This window comes from Hylobates moloch, unplaced genomic scaffold (assembly GCF_009828535.3).
Source record: "Hylobates moloch isolate HMO894 unplaced genomic scaffold, HMol_V3 SCAFFOLD_19, whole genome shotgun sequence".
NCBI classification, from domain to species: Eukaryota; Metazoa; Chordata; class Mammalia; order Primates; family Hylobatidae; genus Hylobates; species Hylobates moloch.
Window position 1 is genome coordinate 79,343,235 of NW_026652294.1, and position 18,392 is coordinate 79,361,626.

General features: G+C 44.4%; 1 protein-coding gene across 3 annotated transcripts in view; it reads left to right on the plus strand.

Annotated features, from left to right (window-relative positions):
• The window catches only part of PIP5K1B (phosphatidylinositol-4-phosphate 5-kinase type 1 beta), a 310,679-nt gene extending 292,287 nt beyond the window's left edge, over positions 1 to 18,392 (plus strand). For 2 of the 3 annotated variants that reach the window (XM_032139974.1, XM_032139975.2), the window contains 2 exons: positions 433 to 550; positions 17,667 to 18,392. In XM_032139974.1, the coding sequence (XP_031995865.1) occupies positions 433 to 550; positions 17,667 to 17,669 (121 nt within the window). In that variant the 3' untranslated portion in view covers positions 17,670 to 18,392. The remainder of the gene's footprint in view (positions 1 to 432; positions 551 to 17,666) is intronic. The other variant, XM_032139976.2, reaches the window with a different exon arrangement.

Below are 18,392 nucleotides of genomic sequence, written 5' to 3' on the forward strand. Positions count from 1 at the left end.
GGCTAGAGTGCAGTGGTGCGATCTGAGCTCACTGCAACCTCCGCCTCCTGAGTTCCAGCGATTCTTCTGCCTCAGCCTCCTGAGTAGCTGGGACTACAGGTGCCCACCACCACACCCAGCTAATTTTTGTATTTTTAGTAGAGACAAGGTTTCACCATGTTGGCCAGGATGGTCTTGATCTCTTGACCTCGTGATCCACCTGCCTCAGCCTCCCAAAGTCCTGGGATTACAGGCATGAGCCACCGCGCCTGGGCTAAAACCGAATTCCTTAAACTCAAGTGACCATGTCTCCAGGCATAACCATATTTCCTTCAAATTCTCAAAATTGTTTATCCCCAAAAGCTGCCCACCTCACCCTCTGTAGGACTTTGGAGGTGTCTTTAGATTTTGTTCCAGGGGCCTCATGCTCATCATTCATCTTTATTTTTCCAGCAAAGGGTTACCTTCCAGTTCAACATTTACCTTGGAAGAGGGGACCATCTACTTGATGGCTGAGCCCAACACTCTGGAAGTGCAGGATGACAATGCTTCTGTGCTTGACGTCTATTTAGTAAGTAATTTTTTAGTTTCCTCTCCTCCACTTCTGGTTTGTGAATGGATCCAGGCCATGGCTTACACAAGAACAAGTTCAATAAAACCAGGCATGCTTGGGTTTTAAAGGATGGCGCCCTTTCACTTCTGCAAATGGTGCTTCTTTTCACAAGCAATGTTTTCCTACAGTTTATTACACAAGAGAACATCTAGGTCAATACGAAATCACCATGTATAACAAGAGAACGAATCCTCTAATGTTGAGGCAAAGTAGGGCTCCGTAGTGTTATTCCCAACGAGGTAATGTTTCCCTTTGACTCAGCCGTGCTCCCTGATGTTTGAATATTCTGCGTGTTGGCGTTGCTTCCTTGGTAAGTTAGTAGGCCAAGAGGCACAGAACTGGGTCATGGGAAGAACCCAAATTCAGTGCTGGAGAATCTTGGCTGATTCTCTCCTCAGTTGTCACCAACCAGCTGTGTGATTTGGGCAGGAACTTTTCTGACTGCCTACGGAGGGAAATAATGCCCACCCTGCCTACCTTACAAGGCTGCTTTGAGGATCATGAGTGACCCTTTAGTGCCTGTCAAATTACCTGTATGAACTTAATCGAACTGTTGGATAATGCCTGGAAAGATACCCTGATGGGCTACACTGTAAAAGAGTATTTTCCGTGCCAAATGCGTCTCGCAGGTATGCTATATGTCTCTGTACACCTGCACAAAGAAAAAAAATTTTTTTTTTTTTTTGAGGCAGAGTTTTCCTCTTGTTGCCCAGGCTGGAGTGCAATGGTGCGATCTCGGCCCACCGCAACCGTCGACTCCCAGGTTCAAGCGATTCTGCTGCCTCAGCCTCCCTAGCAGCTGGGATTACAGGCATGTGCCACCACACCTGGCTAATTTTGTATGTTTAGTAGAGACAGGGTTTCCATGTTGGTCAGGCTGGTCTCAAACTCCCGACCTTAGGTGATCTGCCCACCTTGGCCTCCCAAAGTGCTGGGATTACAGGCATGAGCCACTGCACCTGGCCTACCTGCACAAAATTACATAAAACAGGGGAAGTGTTCTTTTGGAATTTTCTGGGTTTTTTTTAAGTTTTGCTAAACCTGATCCAATACTCTGTGTCGCTCCTGGTGCACAAGGCTCTCTGGGCCTCCTTGAGCCTGCGTTTTATGCTTTTCCATATCCCTGACCTAGCACTGTAATTCCTCACAAGTTCTCTGCAGGGGATCAGTCACCCAAGATGCTACTCCCAGCAATTCTGGAGTAGTATCCAAAGTCCTGGCCGGGCGCGGTGGCTCACGCCTGTAATCCCAGCACTTTGGGAGGCCAAGGCAGGAGCATCACGAGGTCAGGAGTTCGAGACCATCCTGGCTAACACAGTGAAACCCCATCTCTGCTAAAAATACAGAGAAAAATTAGCCGGGCATGGTGGCGGGTGCCTGTAGTCCCAGCTACTCGGAAGGCTGGGGCAGGAGAATGGCGTGAACCCGGGAGGCGGAGCTTGCCGTGAGCCAAGATCACGCCACTGCACTCCAGCCTGGGTGACAGAGCCAGACTCCGTCTCCAAAAAAAAAAAAAAAAGTCCTCCAGGCCCTGCATGGTCTGGTCTCCCCTGCGTCTCCGACCTGCCCCCTCCCTGGGTCTCCCTCTTCCTTGCTGATGCTATTCTAGCCACACTGGCCTCCTTGGTGTTCCTCCCACAGACCAAGCACATCTCTGCCTCGGGACTTTTGTGTTTGCCGTTCCTGTCTGTGTATTCTTTTCCCCCTCTCCCATGCTCCCTCACTTCCTTCAGGTCTCAGCGCAAGTACCTCATTTTCAGATAGGCTTTTCTTGACCGCCCCCTACGTACAACAGCAGGTCCCCCACCAACCATTGTAAAAAGAGTTTTTCTCTCAATATCCTAGTTTTTGCATAAACAAATATTTTGCAATCAGCAATGTTCCTCCCTACCATTGCCCCTGCTTTAAAAAAAAATAAAGTTGTAGCAGATCACAAAATCCTTACAGAAAAGTTGGTCCACCCCCAACCAAGAAAATGGAGAATTAAATAGAGAAAAAAATACATTTTTGGTCCCATGTTGGATTCATCTGGAACCAGAAATCAGGAAAGCCTTTCAGAAAGAAGCTAAGTAAAATCTCATCTTCATGAGCTAAGGATTCATGCCACTTTCGTGTGTCTTTACAAAAACTAGATTTTCACCAGTCGCGGAGGTGCAATATTCCTGAGTGAGCCAAAACTCAAATTCAGCTCCATGTGTGGTCCTGCCTAAACTTGAACCCAGGAGCACCCTGTTGTTGTTATTGACCATGAATATAAGTCTCACCTCCATCTCATTGGAATCATGTGTCTTACAAGAGTGAGGGAAGGATGCAGAAAGGAAGGAATGAGGGGGTTTTGTTGAGAATATTTTTTGTAAAATTCTTTCACTGTTTTTTCCTGAATTTTTTTTTTTTTTTTTTGAGATGGAATTTCACTCTTGTCGCCCAGGCTGGAGTGCAGTGGCACGATCTCAACTCACTGCAACCTCCACCTCCCAGGTTCAAGCAATTCTCCTGCCTCAGCCTCCCAAGTAGCTGGGATTATAGGGACCTGCCACCACGCCCAGCTAATTTTTCGTATTTTTAGTAGAGACGGGTTTTCGCCCTGTTGGTCAGGCTGATTTTGAACTCCTGACCTCAGGTGATCCGCCCGCCTCGGCCTCCCAAAGTGCTGGGATTATAGGCATGAGCCACTGTGCCCGGCCTCCTGATTATTTTTTAATGTTCTAGTATAGCAGTTCTCAGACCTTTTGATCTCAGGTCCCCTTTAAACTCTTAAAAATTATTGAGAATTCTGAAGAGTGTTTTGGTATCTAGGTATCAGTATTTTGTGTTTTCAAAACTAAAACAGAATGTTTTTGTTTTTTGAGACAAGGTCTTGCTCTGTTGCTCGGGCTGGAGTGCAGTGGTGTGATCTCGGCTCACTGCAATGTCTGTTTCCCAGGTTCAAATGATTCTTGTGCCTCACAGCCTTCTGAGTAGCTAGGACCACAGGTGCATGCCACCACACCTGGCTAATTTTTGTGCTTTTTTTTGTGGTGACGGGGTTTCACCATGTTGCCCAGGCTGGTCTCAAACTCCTGGACTCAAGCAGTCTGCCCATCTCGGCCTCCCAAAGTGCTGGGATTACAGGAGTGAGCCACTGCACCTAGCCAAAATTGTTTAAGTATTCATTAATTTAAAATAGTAATCTGTTATATGTTAAATAATGTTTTTATGAATATTATTATATTTTCCAAAACAAAAATAAATTTTGTGAGAAGGGTGGCATTCTTTTATATTTCTGCAAATCCCTAATATCTGGCTTACTGGAAGAAAAAAGATTCTCACATCTATTTCTGTATCTGTCTTCTTGATATATATAACACATCATTTCATTTCTAGAAAGCTCCATTGTACATCCATGAAAGGGAATGAGAATAAAAAGGCAAATAACATCTTTGTATTATTAGGAAAATAGTTTGACCTCATGGACCCCCAGAAATGATCCCTACAGAGTTTTTATCATATTTTAACTTAGTCTCTTCACCTGTTGCAAAACCAAATGAGGCATAAATTAATTAGAGAGAAATAGGCACCTGGAGTCTATGCTGGTCTCTGCCTCTCATTAATCATTGCCCTTGAATTCAGTGATCTCAGTTTTCTCATCTATAAAATGAATTATTAAATCAGGTTCATTCTAAATTACAAAGAGCTATAGAAATAAGATTTTCCAAGGCGGGAAGATTGCTTGAGGCCAGGAGTTCGAGACCAGCCCAGGCAACACAGTGGTACCTCATCTCTACAAAAATTAAAAAAAAAAAAAAAATTAGCCATGCTTGGTGGTGCATGCTTGTAGTCCCAGCTACTTGTGAGGCTGAGGCTGGAGGATCCCTCGGGTCCAGGAGTCTGAGGTTGCAGTGAGCCATGATCTCGTCACTGCACCCCAGCCTAGGCAATGGAGTGAGACACTGTCTCTAAAAAAATTGAAAGAAAGAAAAGAAGGAAAGGGAGGAAGGAAGGAAGGGAAGAAGGGAAGGGAAGGGAAGGGAGGGGAGGGGAGGGGAGAGGAGGAAGAAAGAGAGAGAGAAAGAGAGAGAGAAAGAAAAAGAAAGGTTTCCAAAGTATCTACCGTTGTTTCTCCAAATTTTGCTGTTTAATCACCTCCTGTAACATAAACTTTCACATTCTTTAAACTTAAATTTTATGGCAATACATCTAGAAAGTCCTGCACCATTAACTTGTAATTCCAGAATGTGTTTTCACGCTGGAAAATGTTATTTTTTGTTTTGCATGCTCTTCCAGATCAGAAAGGGTACAGCTCATTGCCCTCCCTTCAGTATTTTCATTTGCATCTGCATTATAAAAAAGCAAATGGAGGCTGGGCACAGTGGCTCATGCCTGTAATCCCAGCACTGTGGGAGGCCAAGGCAGGCAGATCACCTGAGGTCGGGAGTTCGAGACCAGCCTGACCAACATGGAGAAACCCTATCTCTACTAAAACTACAAAATTAGCTAGGCGTGGTAGTGCATGCCTGTAATCCCAGCTACTCAGGAGGCTGAGGCAGGAGAATGGCTTGAACCCCGGAGGCAGAGGTTGCGGTGATCCAAGATTACGCCATTGCACTCCAGCCTGGGCAACAAGAGCAAAACTCCGTCTCAAAAAAAAAAAAAAGAAAGAAAGAAAATGGAAAAGAAAAGCACAAGAATGGAAAACCAATCTTGCCTTTGCCTTGTCTCTTTTTTCCTTTTGACGTAATTTGAATGCTCTGAATGACAGCCATCTTTATCTGAAGGGCAGTTGGAAGCTTCTCTGGTGACCTCCTGTTCAGTGTTGTCACCAAAACGTGGTCAGGTTTCTCTTGTAATGCTTCTTCTCCTTTAAGACAGCATTTCTCTATTAGTAGTTGTAGCCTAATCCCCTAGTGCTTTTATTTATACGGTAATGTATATTACCATTTACCTTTGTGTAAAAATACATAAGTTTAAACCCAAATGATGTATGCCCACCAGATAACATATGAAATATCCTTTTAAGGATCCATCCACACATTATGTGTGTTTGCATTAGGCTAGCTCTCCTGCTTTTTCCTGTAACTCAACATGAAATTAAAAAGGATCGGTGAGTTGAGAAGGCATCTAATTGTTCCATCATCCTTAGTGAGACACTTTGTTCAGATTTTATGTACCTAGTTATTCTGCATGGCTTTTTAAAGGCCATTCACCTTCACACTGTAGAGTTCCAAGCTATTTGACTCATTTTCAAATATTCAAATCAAGGGAAGTGTTTTCTAAGATCATTTTATCCAGTGACCAAAGATGTGTTTTTCATTGAATTTTGAGTTGATGACACAGATTAGGGTATTTAAAAGAATACACAGAGATGAGCAGGCTGTATTGATTTAAAATGGGCAATCATGCAGTCTTCATAATAGAGCAAGATTCTACTTTGTAAATAGTCCCAGATATTCTAAGGCACCGGATGCTGTTGCAGTGGCTGTTATTTCCGTTTCTAAGGCGGCTTCTTTGCCTCATGTAGAATGCAATTTGGTTTTCATGGAAAGAGGAACAACCAACAAAAAGCCATTTCTGCTGAAAAGTGTATTGGGAGAGAATATCCTTTTATGGCTAGCTGGGAGTGGCTGGGTAAGTGGGAGATAATTGGATTGCTTTTTTAATAATCTAGAAGTTTGAAAGATGGCTGCCACAAAACAGTGACTTCCTTGCTTCTACTATTCAGACCCAAGGTTATGCCCTTACGCTTTCCATATTAACGTCCTCTCAATAACATGTACTTTCATCCAGTTTTGCTTCTCTGCAAAATGACTGTTTGAAATACAAAAATAGCTGTGAGCGAAGGAGAAGAAACAGTTAAGCTGTTTTTTAGCCACGCCACTATTGGAGATTAGCGCTCCAATGGGCAGCTGTTGGACGGCTTGATTATTTAATATGTTTTCAGGGTAGTTAATAATACTCTTTGATCATGGGAAGAAGGGTGGCAGAGAAGTGAAAATGATTGAATTAACAGCTTATCATACTATTATGTATGGAAAAAGCGTGAGAAAGAGAAGAAAAACACTTTAAATTAGGTCACAGGGGTCTTAGAAAATTCAGTGGAACTTTTTTGGCAAAAGAAAGTGCATTTCTGGGTTTGAATCCCTCGGCGTTGAGGTTAATGACTTATATTGGGTCTCTTTAATCATTCCTTGTTGGGGCCAGTATCGGCTGCTGCAAGGGGTGTTTATGTGAAACAGTGGCATTTCTTATTCCTTCTCAGGAGAGAACTCGATCCCCTACCAACCAAAGATGCTGCTCGGGTTTTTGGTAGATTTTAGTGAGAGCAGAGTAGGAAGGAGAAAAGACAAACACTGCGTTTGGTGTAGAAGGCGTTTGACCAGAAGCCCCTTTCCTTCTGCCATGTGATCACATTGTTGAGAAGTGAAGAGATTTTGGAAAGGATAAATTAGGGCCTTTGTTTATTTCCAGAAATGCTTGGCCCCTAAGTTATTGACAAATAATATTTCTAAGACATGTGGAGGAGCTGAGAAAACGGACCTCCCATTGCCCAAGTGTCACAGCATCTACAAGTTATTCCCATTCTTGAAATAAAAGTGACGCGAGCTTCAAATTAATGAGGCAACCTGTCAGTCTAGATTAGGAGGTCACCCATAGGATTTTTTTAAAAAACAAACAGCATTAAACTGCTGTTTAAGGATTAGCATAGGGAATTCCAGTTGGAGTTATAAAGGCATACTGGCTTTCCAGTTAAATTAGGCTCAGAGTTAGCAACTGAATGACAGTTTGCAGGGCTGCGGTAGCTTTTTTTTTTTTTTTTTTTTCCTCTTAGGTCCTAGCTTTACAGTGAATCTTGGCTTGCAGGCTAGCTTGATTTCTATTTTCTTTTTTTCTTTTGTCTTTTTTTTTTTCAGACAGGATATCTCTGCTGCCCAGGCGGAAGTGCAGTGGTGCAATCTTGGCTCACTGCAACCTCCGCCTTCCAGATTCCAGTGACTCTCCTGCCTCAGCCTCCTAAGTAGCTGGGACTATAGACTCACACCACCATGCCCGGCTGAATAGAGATGAGATTTCCCCATGTTGGCCAGGCTGGCCTCGAATTCGACCTCAAGTGATCCACCCACCTCGGCCTCCCAAATTGGGATTATAGGCATGAGCCACTGCAACCAGCCGATTTCCACTTTCTTAAAAGCTAGTTCTGCTCCAGTTTGCCTGAGTCTTTAATTATTATACATCCAGGCGCAGGTCGCCCCTCATTTTTCATTCTTTGCCTCCTAAGACTGGCCTCTCTTCCCTTCCCTTATCCCTCTAGACTCTTCCTATTGCTTCTCTTTGTGGTTTCTATTTTTGTCTTCCTTGTTAGAGAAAGCCAGTGTTTGCGATTCTCCGGAGACTTTCCAACCCTTGGGAATAGTGTTTGAGGAAGAACAGCCTCTAGTGGTGTGAACTTGGGGTCTGCGAGGCCCTGAGCCTGCAGGAAACAAACAGCAGACTTAGAAAGAACCAGATTAGAACAAACGAACTTTTAGGAAAACAAGTTTAGATCACACCCATGGACATAGTAAACAGGACTGTCCTCATTCATGCCATTTCCCATCCTGGGCTCTGAGGGGCAGTGGGAAAATGCTTAAGGACTGTTCGGTTTATAAAAAAATAAAGCCCCCCAAGTGTGATAGATGGCACGAGCAGGAGTAGGCAGCTGAGGGCCTGGCTTCCCGTGGTCTGCTTCTGCCTATGCTGGTTTCCAAGGCCTGCTGTCCCAAATGAGCACAGACAGAAACGGATTGAAGGCTTCAGGGAAGGATCCTTCCCCCCCCTCTTTCAGCCTCTGGTGGCTCCACCTGTCCCTTGGTCCTTTGATCTGCGTCACTCTGGTCTCTGCTGCCGTGTTCACATGGCCTTCTTCCCTGTGACATTCTGTGCCTCTGTGTGGCCTCTCTTCTTATAAGGATGTCAGTCATTTGATTTAGGGTTTACCCTAATCCAATATGACCTCCTGTTAACTAATTACATCTGCAAAGACCCTATTTCCAAATAAGGTTACAGTCTGAGGCTCCAAGTGGATAAGAATATTGGGGGGACACAGTTCAGCCCACCCCTCTACCTTAACGAAGGGCCTGTGAGTTAACTGCTCTTTACCACACTTAGCCTCGTTTTCCCGTTCACTTCCCTTCTCCCTGGTTAAGTCACTGTGAGGTTAGGTAGACGTTTCGAAATTAGTTTGTATTCCTCACAAAGAGGTATCAGGTAAATGACTATATGAACAGTCAGTCACCTGTTGGGGACATAATTTGTGTTTGAAGTAAAATCCCTGGGGGTGGACCGAGGCATTGGTATTTTGTAAAGCTCTACACACATCCAGAGCTGAGATCCCCTGAGCTTGTTGACAGGGTCCTTCAGCTCTGAGCATCCTGGAATTCTTGTATGCTAATGTAAGGGGGAACCATGTGACTTCCCTGGCAAGATAGCTGTCCCATTACACTTGCCTCTAACGTAGAAGCAAAGCCTAGGAAGCTCCTGCACCCTCAAGTTTATGAACTGGGCTTGCCATTGAGTTCCTGCTTTCAGCAAGCCCTCTACTGCCACCTACTGATAATCAAGGCGGGGAAGGAGTGATGGAGCCCCTAGAGCTGAACCGTAACGAAGAGCAAGTGTGTGTCTCAATGGAGTTCCCACTCCATGTACTGTATTGTAGCCTTTCAGTGTTGTACGTGCAAGGTCAGCAGAGGGGGGTATGTCCTTCAGACATCAAAGGCAGATCACTGTGACAGGTCCAGCTCCGCCACCTTTCCAGTTGGACTGGAGGCTACAATTACAATGTGGCGCAAAAATGAAGGTGCTACCTTCCCCCAGGTCCAAGTGTGCCCCCTCATCCATCAAGGCCGATTCCGCTGGAGGCTTTTTGAAAGGCTCCCTTGGCAAATTGGGGATTCAACACAGAAAGGGCTTCTTTCTACTGTTTAGGCAGCAATTTTAACAAAGTTTCAACAAATCTGGGGTGGAGAAAATCCATTCTTCACCTTCAGTCTTCCACACGTCCTCGCCTACAGCCGTGGAGCTCCCAGGTGATTGTGGCTTTTGAAGTAACTTCAGTAGAGAATAGAATTAAATATAATAAAATAAAAATATGTGGGTTTTTTTTTAAAGACTTCCTAAATCCCAGTGGTGGCTATTTTATTAGTTTTCTGGGGCTGCTGTAACAAAGTACCCCAGATTTGGTGTCTTCAACAGAAATTTCTTTTCTTGTCATTCTGGAGGCCAGAAGTTCAAGATCAAGGTGTTGGCAGGTGGATTCCTTCCGAGGGCTGTGGGGCAAGGATCTGTTCTAGCCTCTCTTGCTGGTTTGTAGGTGGCCTTCATGTCCCTGTGTCTTCACATCACATCTTCCCCCTGTGCGTGTCTGTATCCAAAATTCCCCTTTGCATAAGGACATCAGCCATATTGAATTAGGCCCAACCTGTGGCCTCGTTTTAATCTGATCACCTCTATAAAGACCCTGCCTCCAAATAAGGTCACATTCTGTGGTGATAACAGTTAGGACTTTTAACATAGAAATTTTAGGGGAACACAGTTTAGCCCATAACAGCTACTTGGGTGTTTTTGTAAAGAAAAACGCCACCGAGGAAAGTGCTGAGATGGAAAAGGCTTGATGGGGGCACAATTTTTTTTTTTAGATGGAATCTTCCTCTGTCACCCAGGCTGGAGTGCAGTGGCGCAATCCCGGCTCACTGCAACCTCCACCTCCCAGGTTAAAGTAATTCTCATGCCTCAGTCTCCTGAGTAGCTGGAAATTACAGGCGCACGCCACCACACCTGGCTAATTTTTATTTATTTATTTATTTTGTAACAACAGGATTTCACCATGTGGGCCAGGCTGGTCTCGAACTCCTGACCTCAGGTGATCCACCCGCCTCGGCCTCCCAAAGTGCCAGGATTACAGGTGGGAGCCACCGCACCCCGCCTGGGTGTGCAGCTTCTAATTTCCACCCTCTGGGTCTTGGCAGAGGGCCTCTGGTGCATTCCTTCCTGTGGGTGAGAGAAAAGCCAGTGGTGTTGTCCTCAGGCAGTGCTCCTTTTCAAATGAAACCAGTACCATATTCCTCCCCCCACATTTTCCAAATGTGGTCGAAGCAGGGGTCAGAGTGGATTGTGTTGCAGCAACAAATCTATGTGATGTGTTAGATGATAAGATGTATCAGTCCATTTTCATACTGCTATAAAGAACTACCCAAGACTGGGTAATTAATAAAGGAAAGCAGTTTAATTAACTTATAGTTCCACATGGCTGGGGAGGCCTCAGGAATCTTACAATCATGGCAGAAGGTGAAGGGGAAGCCAGGCACATCTTACATAGTGGCAGTAGAGAGACAGAAGTGGCAATCACCAGACATTTATCAAACAACCAGATCTCGTGAGAACTCTGACAACAGCAAGGGGGAAGTCTGCCCCCATGAATCAATCGCCTCCCACCAGAGCAGTCCCCCAACACATGGGGATTACAATTTGACATGAGATTTGGGTAGGGACACAGAGCCAAACCATATCATGAGGTAACCACCCATATTTACAATTAGCAGGAGTCACTCTAGTCCTGAAAAGTCACTGATGCTCTCGGGCTTCTCTTGGGTCCTTAGAAAACGAATTAATCAGGCAGCGAACTGTGTTAGAATGTTACCACGCTAACAGTTTTGAAGTGAGCGGCCAAATCTTAAATCCATCCCAGGAGATGGCACAGACGAGTGTCAGCTGCTTCTTGGGTCTCCTGTCACCTTATGGCTTATCTACCTGCTGCTTGGTGTGGGATGCCTCAATGAGGCATCTGGAGGCCGGCAGGAGGCCTGGCACTCCATGTGCTGCCAACACCCCAGAATTCAACCAACAGTCTACCAGATCGGGAACAAAACAGCTGTCTTCATCCAATTGTACATGTCCTTCAAGGATGGCGAAAGTCCTGCCTTCTGCCTCAAGGCTTCTCGGTTGAAGCCTTGTAGTCCCTGGTCCTTGGAAGAGAGTAACTTCACCTCTAATGCTGAGTCCAAATATTTTTTAAGTACAAAGGTAGGAAATTTGGACCTGAGCGTGCCTAAGTTTCCTTTCAGCAATGCAGTTCCATAGCAGTGTGATTTTCTTCTGTTCACACTGCTATGTCCTGATTCTGCAGCACTAGCACGTGTATTTGTTTCCATGCCTAACGAAATGGTGAGCTTTTGGGTCCCTGCTATTACTGGAATCCAACGAGAAATCCCCCACTGCACTACATCCCCAAATGATTGTGCCTTGTGAAGTAACTCCCAATACAGGATAGATATGAATATAATAAAACATAGAGCTTTATTTAAAAAGAGAGAGAGAGAGACTCTGGACTTCCCAGAACCCAAAGGTGATACCTTGTATTTAAAATTCAGGGATCTGAACCAGGCATGGTGGCTCATGCCTGTAATCCCAGCACTTTAGGAGGCCGAGAGGGGCCCGTCACTTAAGGCCAGGAGTTCAAGATCAGCCTGGGCAACATGGTGAAACCCCATCTCTACTAAAAATGCAAAAATTAGCTGGGCATGGAGGTGCACACCTGTAATCCCAGCTACTTAGGAGGCTAAGGCACGAGAATCACTTGAACGCAGGAGGCAGAGGCTGCAGTGAGCCGAGATCGTGCTGTTGCTTTCCAGCCTGGGTGACAAAGGGAAGCTCTGTCTCAAAAAATAATAATAAAATAAAATTCAGGGATCTTTGGGAAATAAATCAGGTGAACCCAGAGATGAAGGGGACACCAGAGCCAAGGAGATGATGTTGGGGTGAGGTATCCTGAGCCTTAGTATGGATTTGTGGTGATGCTGTGAGTTTTGACTAACGTGGGCAGAGGGAGGCGGGATGAGTTGATGTGATCTCATAGCAACCGAAGGAACATCAGCCAAAAGAATCAGGACAATAGAAATAGAAGGGAAACAGAGCAGACGTGGAAAAAAAGAGAATTCAGAATTGATGACAGAAACAGGAGCTGTGTGTAGGAAAATGAAACACGGGAGTAAGCCTACGATGGCCGAGAGAAAAGCTGATGCTTTCGTCAAAGATACTCGGCGGGACAAAGAATTTCAACCTGAAACCAAAGTGAGGATTTCCTGGACACCAGAGAAAGCTCTTGCTTTAATAAGGCCTCAGGACTGAAACCTGAGGTAATTATAGTTAAAAAAAAAAAAAGGGATATCAGCCCAAGGGTTGACCGCTCAGGGATCATGGAGACCTCACGGGACTTGTCAGTGCCGTTCGTCTTGGCCAACCTAAGTGTGGTGAAGTTCCGCCTCTCTCAGCACTGCCCTAAAGCTCCCTCACACCACATCCCAGATGTTCAGCAATTCTCAGTATGTTTGTAAGGCGGTCGGTTGACGGGGACAAGGGTGTCAAGGGAAGGCTTGAGAAAGGCAAGCAGGAGTGGAGGGAATGGGTCTAGGAAAAGTTTCTTGGAAAAGAAGCTCCTCACCTTCTCACCCCCTTCCTGGGGCTCTGAAAAGTAAGCCGAGGCCATCCGAGTCGGGACGCCCTCCTGGGAGTGTTTCCTGCCTGGGGTCCCCTCCAGGGGATGCAACTTCACAGTCTGCCCCCTAGAAGGGGCTTCTGGGTTAATTAGTGGGCAGATTGCTTTTGATTGGCTGTTTTCCCTTATTGCTCTGTATTAGTGTTTAGTTATTTAATTTTAAATAACCTTTTAAAATAAATGTTTAAAATTATTTAATTTTAATATTGAAAAACTTTGTAACCTCTGACCCCTTGTGTGTATACTATTGTGTAGTTTCAATCATAGAATCAAGCATTTTATTTTAGGTAGAAATAAAAATACACCTTTCTCTCTCTTACACCCCAACATATGTGTGGGATGAATAACACTGGGATTTAGGCTGAAATACTCTACTTTTACTTTTTATGTCAACTATCACGACACTTTTTACTGTCAGGTATCAGAATTTTAAATAGTTCATGAATTCTCAGAGTATCTCAGTGCATAGGCAAAAATGCTGCACCTTTGTGGGCACGTGTGTGTGTGTGTGTGTGTGTGTGTGTGTGTGTGTGTGTGTGTACCGAGGTTCAGCTGGGGACAGAGCTGAAATGTCACTCCAGGGTCTGTAGTCTCGGAGCTCCTCTGCCAAAGCACCAGTGTTGAGAGAGGAGGAACTTCACCACAGTTAGGTTGGCCAAGATGAACAACACTGACTAGTCCCGGGAGGTCTCCATGATCCCTGAGCGGTCAAACCTTATTTCAGTCTCTACAGCCATTCGGTCAGGATGGGTCTGAATCTTGGTTGACCTTGAGGAGAAGCTGCTAATCTTTTGGGCAATAATGCCCTGAAGAGTCCATCTGCGTGCTGGGGAGCAGAAGGGACTTCGGCATGTACCACACTTTGAAGAATGAGCTCAAGCTATGAGTTTCCCTCTAGGGTAGAGAACTGATGTTTGTGTCTCTGCAGTGATGGCTAATATAGGACTCCTGAGTTATGAATTTGAAGGAAGGAAAAATAAAATGGTTTCTGCATACTTCTCACTGTGGCCATGTTTACAAGCAAGAAGACACTGTGCTTCCAGATCCCAGATACCTCTCCATCTCATTTTAATACGGTTGTAAATTAATGCAAAACAGACACGTTCATGTATCCAGATCATGTCATCCAAGAATTACATTACAACATGGGTGGAGAGTTGGCGGTGCTCACCCAATTTTGACATTCTTGAGCCCTGAGGGTGAGAGTGAGTGTTTATAGGAGCTTATAGAAACTTCTGTGACATCCTTAGTTTAAAAAAACACTAAACTAAACTTACTGTGTGAATGCAAAGGACATTTTATGACCACAGCTGGAAATCATTCTTTATTTTTAATACTGAGGAGAGTATCTTTTATTATTATAAGACCCTGTGTGTTTTTTTATTAAACTATAAATTTAACCAATTTTATGAGAGACATCAAGGTGTTAAATTCTTTTCAGATCGTTCCCGTTGCATAAGTCACCAACTGTTTACAGTATTCTGAGTTATTCAGTGGCATAAATTTACAGACAATTATTTTATTTATTTTATTTTATTTTATTTTTGATATGGAGTTTTGCTCTTGTTGCCCAGGCTGGAGTTCAATGGTGCGATCTCAGCTCACCACAACCTCCGCCTCCCAGGTTCAAGCAATACTCCTCCCAAGTAGCTGGGATTATAGGCATGCGCCAGCACACCCGGCTAATTTTGTATTTTTAGTAGAGACAGGGTTTCTCCATGTTGGTCAGGCTGGTCTCGAACTCCTGACCTCAGGTGATCCGCCTGCCTCGGCCTCCCAAAGTGCTGGGATTACAGGCGTGAGCTACCACGCCCGGCCTTTACAGACAATTTTTAATAGGATCTTGTGGTTGAAACAGAACTTCATAGTCATCTGGCCCAAGCTACCCACAAGTGCCCAAGTCCTCTCTACTGACCACCACAAGTGCCTTCTGGGTGCTGGGTCAGGATAAACAGTTTCTGCCTCAGCTCTCCTGGGGCTGATCCCTACGTGACAGCAACTGCTCCTCCTTTAGTGACCACTCATTTCTTTCTTTTTTTTTTTCTTTAGAGACAGGGTCTCTGTCCATCACCCACACTGGAATGCAGTGGTGTGATCATAGCTCACTACAGCCTCAAACTCCTGGGCTTAAGCAATCCTCCCACCTTAGCTTCCTGAGTAGCTGGGACCACAGGCACATGCCACCACACCCAGCTAATTATTTTATTTTATATTTTTATAGAGACAGGGTCTCACTATGTGGCCAAGGCTGTTCTTGAACTCCTGGGCTCAGCCCCATAAAGTGCTGGGATTATAGACGTGACCCATTGTACCCAGCCCACTCGGTGTTTTTACTCCGGTTAGAAAGCACTTCCAGCTTGAGAAAAAACTGGCTTCCATGCAGTTGTCCTGGCTCTGGCTTCTGGGATCATTCTCAACCACTGAGTCTCAGCAGATGGCATGCTGGGCCCATGTATCTAGGGAGGGCTTGCGTCATGTACACATGACATGTGCTGGGGGAGGACATCAATTTCAGGATCCTTAATGAAGAAAGAGTGGAGGGGGTGCAGTTTTACAACTCTACGCCCTTCACACATTCTGAGATTCCACTCACCTCCCGACCCCAGTATCACAGCATCTGTGCCACTATTGCTGGTGACAGTGTCACATCTTTCAGCAATACTGGGACTAAACTAATACCTAAGCCTTTCTTCCCTGAGGCTAGTCTTCAGAGACTCAAAGACAACTATTATGCCCTGTCTTTACCTCTCCTATTTTCTAGACCAAAAAGCCCAGGCCTTTAGCCATTCCCCTGGGGTCCTGGCTCCGGGGCCCTTCACTGGTGGATCTCCTCAGGCCTCACTCAGGTTACTCACTGTCCTTCTCAGAGTCTGCCACTGGAAGTGAGACACAGAACTCCATTGTGATCTATAGAACCAGGAAAGCAAAACTATCACCTCTTTTTGTTTTTGTTTTGCTTTGCTTTTTAAGAACGCAGGACTTCTAAATCTAATCAGTAGGACCTCATCATTTTATGTGGGTTATTTTGCATGTCACTGGTTTGGTGAGTAAAGACCTGCACCATACATCAGAGTTATCAGGCTGAGGCTGAATGAAATCCCCCAGTCCACCTTAAAGACAGCTGTCCTGCGAATGTGGGCAACATCCCACTTGCCCACTGCTATAGCTTATAGCACCTTACACTCACCTCTTCCTAAAGATTATTTTTGAGTAACAGCGTGGCCATGTTGTGCATTTAGGCAAGCAAACGTTTCTAGCTTAGGTGAATGAGAGAGAGCGGCCAAAGCATAAAACAAAACAGTAAGTTCATAAAAATTACAGTGCCCAGTAGGCTCAGATAAAATATTAATTGTTAAACAGAATTCCCTGTATGTGACATGTTCTCTTTCCTAATAATTTTCAGTTATTTCAAACTTTTTACTCAAGTTTTTTCAGCCTCCAATTAAAGGTGCTGAGCTGCACCAGTCTCTGTGACCCCCAGCTCCAATCTTCCTCACTACAATTTTGGGGGTACTAGCACATGCCAGGTACAGTACTCAATTATAAATATATGATTTGTGTATATTGCGTGTGTGTAAAACACTTCATTTTCCCCATGGAAAAATTTATCCCTCACCACCACCCTATAGAGTTTGATACCTCCATTTTACAGATGAAACAATAAGGTTCCAAGAAGATGTTGCATAATATTCTACAGATGAAATAATTAGGAAATCAGGCCGGGTGCGGTGGCTCACGTCTGTAATCCCAGCACTTTGGGAGGCCAAAATGGGCGGATCACGAGGTCAGGAGTTCGAGACCATCCTGGCTAACACGGTGAAACCCCATCTCTACTAAAAATACAAAAAATTAGCCAGGTGTAATGGCGGGCGCCTGTAGTCCCAGCCACTCGGGAGGCTGAGGCAGGAGACTCTCGTGTACGTGGGAGGCAGAGGTTGCCGTGAGCCGAGATCTTGCCACTGCACTCCAGCCTGGGCAACAGAGAGACTCGGTCTAAAAAAATAATAATAATAGGAAATCAGATGATTTGACCCAATGTGTCAGTCTCTAAAGGCTGAATATAATATTCCTTTCCCCACGTATATCATAGTGCTGCTGTCACAGGGTGAGTTGGCTGGCTCTGATTTTAAATAGCTACCATTTGCTGAACATATTGTTACCACCCAGCCACAGTGATATTGTTTGGAAAAAATCATTTACAAGTTGAAGGCCATGTTCAAGTTGTTCTTTTTGGCTTCAGGTCTAATATACCACAGCACATCCCCTCCTCCCTGCACACTTGGAGGGCAGGAGGGTGTCCTAGTCAGTGTTGCTTCCTTCCAAGTCCTGAGCACAGTGCTGTGACGTAGTCAGGACTCAATCTTGATAAGCATTGGTGTAATTAACAGGTTTCGGGTCCACCAAAGAAGCATATGCCATGCTGATCATTGCAGAAGAATCCCAAACATAATGCACCCCATTTTCCAGACACAAGTGATTGGGAGAAATAACGAACTTATGTTGCCACTCATGGGGAGAGTTTACAAATTGATGCCAAAATCTAGTCTCACACCTGCTTTTTTGCTCCCCCAGTAAGTGAAAATGGTGACCACCTAAGCACATGGATGAGATGTGAGCACAGTTATGGCAGAGAAGTTTCTCCGCACCAGAATTACCCACGGCAACTTGGCTGAGCCCCACTACACACAGAGAAATCATCAACCTGACTTAAGAATTTTTGAGATGTCAACTTCAGGCTGATAAGCAGATGGGATGTGAAAAATACTACCCTATTCTATCATTTGCTGTTGCTTGCTGAACTGTGAAGAACTGCATGAACTATATTTAAGCTGCTTTCTACACCATTGCCAATCACCTTTTTGGAGTTGGAAGTGCTATTTTCCTATGGACTTTTGCATTATTTCATTGTGCATGCATCCAGTGATTATACATAAGCAACATGTAATCTGCTTATATATTTTTAAAAATCCATCCACACAAATGGTAAATTAAGTATAAATTATTTTGCAAAATTATAGTTCATGTCATTGAAAGTTTAAATGGGTTTCATTTAAAGATCAATATACTAGGTCTGCCTATACTTTATAGAAAACTAGCTTCTATAAAGATTTTTTCACTGTTTACTAGTGAAATGAGAAAAGCAAAGCTATTTATAAAAGGCCTTATGTCGTGTACATACATCGTCTTTGAAATATTTGTGATCTAGTTTATTGCTTGTAAAACAAATTATATAATTTATTTAGTAAATACTACTGTAAACTATAGTTTTGTGAGAGAAATAAAATATTTTGTTCTCAA